General features: G+C 43.4%; 1 protein-coding gene across 1 annotated transcript in view; it reads right to left on the bottom strand.

Annotated features, from left to right (window-relative positions):
• The window catches only part of mettl24 (methyltransferase like 24), a 35,072-nt gene that overhangs the window by 2,197 nt on the left and 23,919 nt on the right, over positions 1-8,956 (bottom strand). Inside the window, exon 4 of the mRNA XM_076756200.1 lies at positions 3,916-4,141. Coding sequence (XP_076612315.1) covers positions 3,916-4,141 — 226 coding nt within the window. The remainder of the gene's footprint in view (positions 1-3,915; positions 4,142-8,956) is intronic.

Below are 8,956 nucleotides of genomic sequence, written 5' to 3'. Positions count from 1 at the left end.
TTCCTTAATTGGACAGAAACCTTGTAATGGAAGATGATGTGGCATCACCAAGAGGTGATGTATTCACTTGGTCTCTAAGGAGAGTGTCTCTGCATGTGTCACACTGTTATATACATCACCCTGTGTTTGTGTGCAAGTGTGAGGATTGGATGCTATTTAGAGCATCTCATACAGCTTCATCTGTCTGACAGATGCAACGATGTTTTTCTTTTTTTCAGTGGACTTCACATAAACGGCCTTTCTGCCTCAGTGGGCCTTGATTCAATGCTGCCAATACCCAATCTCTGCAGGAGAAGTTTCAAGCCCTGGCAAGACTGTCCTGTCTGGTGTGAGCAGTGTCCATATGGTGTTGGAGCTTTGGAGAAGTGGCTTTTGCTACACCGCCGTGCAGCCTGAGCCATGTTAAATGGTCTTTAACTGTGCTGGAAGGAAAAGGGATGCGATGACAGTTTCCTGATGGCTGCAGAGTAAAGTAAGATTTTATATGTAAAAAGCTGAAGACATTAGGCTCAATCTTAATGGAACAGAACAGTTCAACATTCTGAGTCTGCAGACGCTTAGCTAAACACAAAGACTGGAAACTTGGAAGCGGCTAGCCTGGCACTTTCTAAAGCTGACAAGAGCTGTCTGCTAGCACCTGTAACCTCTTTTATGAGGAGCTATGTTACTGTTTCTTTTCCTTGCTGCTCCTAGCCAAGAAATAGGCAACTATAAAGGTGGTGGTAGGTGAATTTTGGGTAATTCACAAAAAGTGTTCTTTCAGCCGGTTTCAAGGACAAAATGAGTATTAGAGGGTTGTTTTAATGAAGACACATGGATGACGATCAATCAAAAAACAATCACGAACCAAACTGTATTCTGCAGTCACAGAGCTGATCAGCCCACCTGTGTGGCCTCCGTCAAATTGTTTATGTGAAATGTCTTTGCACAAATTCCTGCCCTCAACTGCTGAGAAATGAATGTCCGATTGGTGCAGTCTTTATTCCCAATGGGCAAATATCTCCTCCCCTCTAAATGACTCGGTATGTGATCAAAATACACATGGTAATTAGTTCTGTAAAGCATCCTCAGGATTAGGCAGCACATTGAGACAAATTTTAATTTCGAGACGCTTTTGAAGAAAAGTTGAGCCTTTGTAAACAAGTTTGCTGATTTGAGAGAAGAACTCTAAATGGAAGTTTGCACTTTGGCTTGTTAATAGGCCTGAAATGTGTTTATTTCATGCTGGGCAAATCCAAGCTATTAACAAGACTTCCATTTACCCCTTTTATTCCACATGATAGGGCTTTTTTCTTGTAAACCAGAGAGCTAAACATCAAAGCTTATCTGACCTTTATCAATATCTGTTTTATGTGCTTTAATTAGTGAGCCTGCTGCTAGAGAGCAGATCACAATTAAAGACATTTAATTACACATCAGAGATTTGCTTTTTCTATGCTTTTGGAAGCACTTCAACATTGACATCACTGCAATGCCTCTCTTGGCAGAGACAGGCAGTAGGAGTTGTCTCGATAGCCAATAATAATTGTTAATACTTCCAGTGCAGCTCACCCGAGCTTAAGCGACACATATAGGGTAGATATTATATTAGGTTTTTATTTAAAATGGTAAGACTACAAAACCAAAGAACCACAGAGTGTCACACTTTATTAGCCAGGATAGCAGTGTGGTTCTGGGCGGCAATGGTCTGTACGTCAGACTGTGGCTCCAACACTTTGGTACAGACCTGAAACATCTCAATAGTAGTTAATAATTAGATCTCAGTCCATCTTTGCATGGATTGCCATAACAGTTCATGGTCCCCAGAAGATGAAGCTTACTGACTTTAGTTATCCCGTATCTACCAGCACTAACATGTCAGTACATTGGAGTCTCTCTACATCTACAAGATGGATTGACACTTATGTTGGTGCAGGCATTCATGGTTCCCTCAGGATGAATTGTAATAACTTTGGTGATCCTTTAATGTCTCATCTTGCACCATCATCAGGTCAGAATTTGTCCAATAATTTGGTTTACGACCAAATACCTGCCAAACATTCCCATCAGCCTCTGCTGTACTTTGTGTTTAGTGGTAATTATCAATGTTAGCATAATAAAAAGCTAAACTAAGATGGTAAACATGGAAAAAAATGAGTGTGCTAGCATGCTGAAGTTAGCATCAAGCACCCTGAGGTTAGCATTAAGCTATCTGCATAAAGGCCGTGACGTGGCTGTAGATTGTCTTGTTAGCTGGAGATCCAAAGACTTATATTGGGTAACCACAGAAATGTCTGTGCAGATGAATGCACTGGGCCCTTCACTCAGGACATTAAAGGTCGGTAGATGGAAGTTCTGTATGCTGTGCTTGTTTTCTACCCCTTGTAATATGGCAATACTGCTGGGCGGTGCTGTTACGCTGGTATTGTCCAATTACTAGCATGATCAATGGTCCAATATGCAGTTTCTTTCAATAAATGAGATCTGATTTCCTGCTACTGGCATTTGTCCCTGTGGTGACAGTGTCTGCTTTCATCTGTGTAGTTTTTTCTAAGAACACAAATGCTGCGCACATGCATAATTCGACCTTTCTGAGTGACTCTGTTTCTTCACTGCTGCTTTTCCTATCACAGAGGCTGGGCTTGAGAAGGCACCGCTCTGCTGCTGCTGCTGCTGGCTCCTCTGGCACACTATGTTCTCACATTAAAACCTCATTACAGGAATGCGTGCATGGCTCTGCATTTAAAACAGATACTGTCATCTATGAAACAGTTTGGTGTGCAAACCGACCCACTTGAACCAACACACGCCAATGTTTATTTGTCACACACCAAGAAGATATTAATATCTTTCCAAGTCCCTCATATGACCCAGCCTGCTTTGCTTCTGGCTCCTTAGAAGACATGATCAGCTCAACCTAAACTAGCCAAGGCAACGCACCGTTGACCAACATGTAGGCATCCTGCTCCAGCACTGAATGTGCTTTGATTTACTGCTACATATATGTTCATATGTGAAGTTGAATTAATTAGGTTTAGCTAATTTGTTTGGAGCAAATCCTAACAAAATATTAAAAAACATGGTAGCAGCCCTTTAGTAGACACACTGATATCCCAAACAACAGTGCATAAAGTGCACCAGTTTTCACACACGCCATCAGTATTCTGCAAGATACTATAATGACATAAATAGTCTCTTTAATGGAATCCAACCATTGTAGCAGACTATGAATGCAGTGGCTCTCATCTATATGTATGTATCTGTAACTACTAAAGCTAAGTTTCTCTCTTATTGGCATGAGAAGAGAAAAGAGCCTGACTATTATTCAGCTGTGATTTTACTACCTATGCAAGCGAAGCTTGGCTTCTTTGACCTTGAATTATCATCCAGCCTCCTCCTAAGCAGGCATGTTCACTGAATCTTTAACTGTTTATTAGTATGCATGCTATCAGTGGGCTTGGTGTGTGTGTGTGTGTGTGTGTGTGTGTGTGTGTGTGTGTGTGTGTGTGTGTGTGTGTGTGTGTGTGTGTGTGTGTGTGTGTGTGTGTGTGTGTGTGTGTGTGTGTATGATTGATCTTGCATGCAGATCCCTATCTGATGAGGTGGAACACAATCCCTGGGGGGCTTTGAAGAAGTAACATTCCGCAAGATAATATTTAAAAGAGGGAAAACAAAATGATATATGGGAGTTTATCCACCTGGAGACTCAGACAGACAACAGAGGAATGAATCATGATGAGGTGTATTATGCTGGGGTGCACAGGAAGGGGCCTGTTTGCATGCATGCAGCATGTAAGTGAATCCTTCAGCTGACACAGAAAGGAAAATCACTTTCATACGGTTCCAGATTATTATACAATCGAAAAACCCTTCATGAATTTAGATTATAACCACAGACCATGTCGTATACCATCCCACTTACACTCTACCTCTTACCTGTCTGTGTCCAAAGTCATTAAGGATGGTGGCCAGTTTCTTGGTGTTGGCGTACTGACGCTGGGCGACGATGGCCGGGTTTGGATCCCTCCAGTCTACAGAGAGTCGATGAAGCCACATTTCATCCTTCTGCAGGTGAGGCTGCTTCAGACTGGGATCAAAGCAGTGCACCTCACATCCTGCCCTTGCGAGAAAACGCTCAAGGGACCGATCATCTACACCTAGCCTGCAACCCACACAGCATAAAACAAAGAGTCTATCAGAGATGAAGCTAGACATTGAACCTCAGCACTTATAGTCATACAGCAATGCTAGTAAATCTGCAAGGCTGAAAACCTCACTTCCATCCACTTATTATTGAGATATGTCAGGTTTGCGGGAAATCAAAGTTTGATACTAGTAGAGACAATCAGGCATCATATCTCAATACTAGGCAGAGAGACACGGATGGATGCATGAATGCAGCTTTAGAACTTCAACACATCTACATCACATTCATTGTGAGACATTGCTGCAGCCACTAATGAGATCTGCTGCATTTTACTGTATGGGAGTGGGTCAGATTTCATCGCAAATCTAATGAACGGCTTGTCAACTCAAAATATAGCCGTCCTCTTTCCCGTCAGACTTCTACAATTACGAGCCCCAAACAGGATGAAGGCTTCCTGTTTTATCCCAATGCAAACAGAGTTAAAAGTTTCAAGCTGACGTGCATTGTTCGACCGTATGTTAAAGAGAAAACATTTGATCAAAGATCTTCTTTGTGACATGGTGCAACAGGGTTTATGACACAAGTGGCCTTAATATGGAGAAACATCAACATCTCTGAATTCTTCTGATAATATTTCTCACAGTGGCAGAGAAGCACCACGCGGTCACTGTGATCCTGACTTGACCGGCCCACTTGAAAGCCGAAAAATCAATAACAGAACAAAACACGAGCTGAACAGAATATTGTTGTCAGGAGGTACATTTTGTTTCTTCCCTTTCATGTTACTCCCTTGCGCTCTGCCTTTATTTTTCCTTCTCCAGTGGTCTGTATCTCCATTAGGAAATATGATATGTAAATCTAAGCAGACAGACACATTTCACTGTATTTGTGTCTCTTTCAAGCCTCTCCCTCACTTTCCCACTCCCCCTCTCACGTCTATTCTCTCTTTATCCCACCCCTCCCTTCTCTAATTCAGCAATTTTCTCCTTTTCTTCCTTTCTCTGTTGCTGTCTCCGCATTCCCTTGTGTCTAGTTTGTGCTGTGGCTGTATTCTGTAATTGCGGCAGAGGGAGTACATTTCACAGAACACGTCTTTTACAGATGAGGCACGCATCCCAGAATGCATCCCACTTGTAAGCAGATGAGAGATGAGTACATGGGAGAGATTGAGATGCGACTAGACGTCTCTTTTTGCTGCACTAAACATTTGAAATATTTCATGGAGGGTTTCCGGGTCTCTGGTGCGCTGTTTTAGCCAGGAATCACTGCAGTGGCACTTTAGATGACAGGGATTACTCATGGAGAAATGTTGGGGGGGGGGCTCTAGTGCATCAGGAGCTCTTCTGGATGACCATGCTGATAAAGGAGGGTCTCTGCTAGCTGTAACATCCTCTCTCATGAGAGCACAGATTGCAGGAACGGGAACACTCTGTGCTGTAACGTCATGGCAGCCAGATGTGTAGATGTGATGTTGTACGATGGGTCACAAACACCTCGTGGGTTGTAAATGTGAGCTATTATGTCAACAGCCTATCTGGATGTTGAGAATCTCAGAGGCGAGACTAGTAAACAGACGTTGGGTGGGCCTGGAAACTATCTGCTGTCTGATAGCTTCTTTCAAATTCTCCTTTCTGACCCTTTGCCTATCTCCTCTTACTTGTATTCCCTTTGTTTCAAACGCCATGGTGTCCTCTCCCATCCTCTCCATCCTCACTCTCTCTTTTGACCCAGCACCTATTCCCCTTCCTTCATCGCACACTGCAGCACATTAACATATGCATGATCAATGAGTGATGAGGTGCAGGTATTTTTAATTCCCTTGCTGTGCTTTAGCCTATATAAGTGCTCTAAATTTAAACAACTGCTACATGACCCACATCCTGCAGGGAAAGTCATCGTGAACGCACCTCTTTCAAATCAAAGGAGCAAAAGTCCTTCTGCGCTTCTTGGGTAACGTCAAGATACAAGAACATTTGGACTAACTTTGCTTGACTATCGTCTGCCACCATGTTCCTCTGGGTGAAAAATGAGACAGTGATTAATTGAGTGAATCTAGTTTGCTACTTCAGTGATATCTGAGAGCGAAACACAGAAGAGAGACCCCAGTTTGCCCCTATATGCATTCAACTTCTCAGAACAAGAAATCCATCATTCTAATTGATGACATTAATCCAGGTACAGTTACACGGCGCGTCCCACTAAGCCACTCCAGTGAACCAGCATGCATAATGGGCCTTTTTCACTGCAGACATTTTGACTTGTCATGGTAGGAAAAGCACAGGTGTTACTAATAACACTAATGATGGCTCCGGCCTGTTTAAATGTTCCAGTAAGACTTGGCAGTGTGACAGTGAGCCAGCAAGCACAATACCAGGTAGCCAAAACTGGAGCCGCTAAATGGAATTCAGCCATCATTAATGTTATTGTTTATACAGAGTCCCAGGGTGCTATGTTCTCTAGATTTATATAGCACATAATGGGAACATGACAAAGGCTCTTATTTCCCCGGGGTCCTGTGTTCCTAAGGTCCTGTGTTTCCAAGGTTAGGGTTTTGACCTGAACACAGTATACAGCTTAATGTGTGTGTTAAGAGAAAGAGACCCTGAGAACATTGGTATTGACACTAATCCAAACTATTTAGATGCTTTTGAGATAAAATAGATGATCTTGAAATATAGAGACACACTCTAAGATGCTATTTGCTTTAATGCTTTAATCAGAAACGTGCAGAGTTCCGAACCAGGAAGGCAAACTTAAGCAGGTAAGGGTCAGGCAAGGAAGCAAAGCGCAGGAATCAGGCATGGGGTTCAGCCAGGCAGGATTAGGAGAACAGGAAACAATGAACACTGGAATACTGAGCAAAACATAATCTGGGAGAGGAAGAGCAGAAGTAGACTGGTGTAAATACTACTGAGGTAATTAGAAGAGATAGAGAGCAGGGGAGTAAATGGTCAGTGGATGGCAGGAATAGGGTTAAGGGGGTGCAGGAGGTTGCGGCTCGGTCTGTAATGACAGGAAAATTAGTACAAAACCAGGCAGAATGAATGGATGCACGAGAGAGAGCGATCAGGAGGGATTTGTGACAAAAACCTGTGCTTCAAATGTACAAGCCTGCACCTACGCTTAAGACAATAACAACCTCCCCCGCTGAATAGAAGCTTGGAGCTCCGTCTGGCAAAATAATTATTAACAACAGCTGCCACAGTTTCAACAACAACAATGCTAGTAATTATTTTTATTTCCTAATTTTGCTTAGGAGGGTGATTCAGCCAAAACTGTCTGGAGCCAGTATTGCCAGTAGCTACACTCCTAATATTCCTGTTTTTTGTTGTTTTTTTTTCAGCGCGCGCAGCATCATGCACACCAATGCTCATGTTTAAAGTGCAGATGAGTGCATGTGCAAAGTTTCAATGCCCATTTTGATTGGCATGATAATAATGCGTGATTCATCCTCTCAGACAATCTTTGATTGCGGCAGGGCGTCTGTGAAGATGTGATTACAGTAAGCGTTTTCACCGATGCTGCATAAGGGAAAAATAATGTACAGAATGATCAAAAAGAGGGACTCAGAGATTGAAATCAGTGTGAGAAGAGGAAGAGTGAGGGGGATGAGAGGCGAAAGGTGGGTAATTGGTCTTTCATGTGGAAAAACATCCTGCAAACCCCCCCCCCCCACCATGTGACAGACCAATCAGAGAGCAGCTGCTCATCCTGCCCGGGCACAGCCGTCCACGGCTCGTTAAACAGCATGCAAATGAGACATATCAAGCGGACACACATGCGCACAAATATGCATGCAAGAGTTCACACACAAGAGCACATAATGCACTGAATTCAACAGTGTACATGCATGCACACTCCAAATAAAATCTGACATTTCTATTAAAGCCAGTGTTACGTGCAGCAGTGGGCTGAAGGTTTTGCGAGTCTCCTGTACAGCAGAGCAGAAGCCTCCTGAGAATAGGATTCTCAGCATACCTGGCAGAGATTCAAGAGTATGGCCAAGAGGTCTGTGCATGTGTTCGTGTGTGCTGTGAATCTGGGTCAGATGGGGGACACATGGAGGAGAAGACCACTTGGTGTAGCCTGAAAAGTTGAACTGCAGAGAGCTGACTTGACTGACTTGACTTGATTAACTGTTATAATGGGCTCTTCTGTCATTTCTTTAGATGCTCATGAAGTTTCTGTTTTTCACAAAATTTCATTTTTAGCTCGACTCGCTGTTACTGCATTAGCTAGAGTTGAGGGGCGACTTTGCGTAAATTGAATTCATTCCGGAGGTCTTAAGGGATCAGTTAAATAGAAGGAAAAATGGTAATGCAGCTTTTGAAAAGCCAGAGCTGTGAGTCACTTTTTCCCAAGATGATAAACGGGTCAAATGTTAAAATGTTTGCATAAATCACAGAGAGGACGGAGCAACACTCCCTTTACTTCTGATGCATGTTCATGTAGCTTGTCTGCATGAGTGACTTCCCATCAGTCAGCCAGAGGATATCAGATATGTTTTCCTCCAATCTCTCCGTTTGACCCCTGACTCCTTCTCATGGAGAGGCAGGAAGCCAGAAACAGCAGTACCCCCCCCCCCCCTTCGCGCCCGCATCCATATCTGTGCCCTGCCTGCCTTGATGCCCGCACACCTGTGCTGTCTCTCAACAGTCTAGTTAATAAGCTCCCTCTCTCCTGCAGAAAAATCCCTTCAGACCTCTGCAGCACCTCAGCACAGCGGAGGCCCAGCAGGGCAGAAACCGGGCTGAGCTGATCCACGACATGAAGCCAACTGGGAGCGATTTACTTTCCAGTCTTAAGAAGGTCAAATATCTTGATGGCCTT

The sequence above is a fragment of the Chaetodon auriga genome, chromosome 18, assembly GCF_051107435.1.
Source record: "Chaetodon auriga isolate fChaAug3 chromosome 18, fChaAug3.hap1, whole genome shotgun sequence".
Classification (NCBI taxonomy): Eukaryota; Metazoa; Chordata; class Actinopteri; order Chaetodontiformes; family Chaetodontidae; genus Chaetodon; species Chaetodon auriga.
The sequence above is the reverse complement of the archived record's forward strand: the minus strand, read 5'-3'. Positions and strand labels throughout refer to the sequence as shown.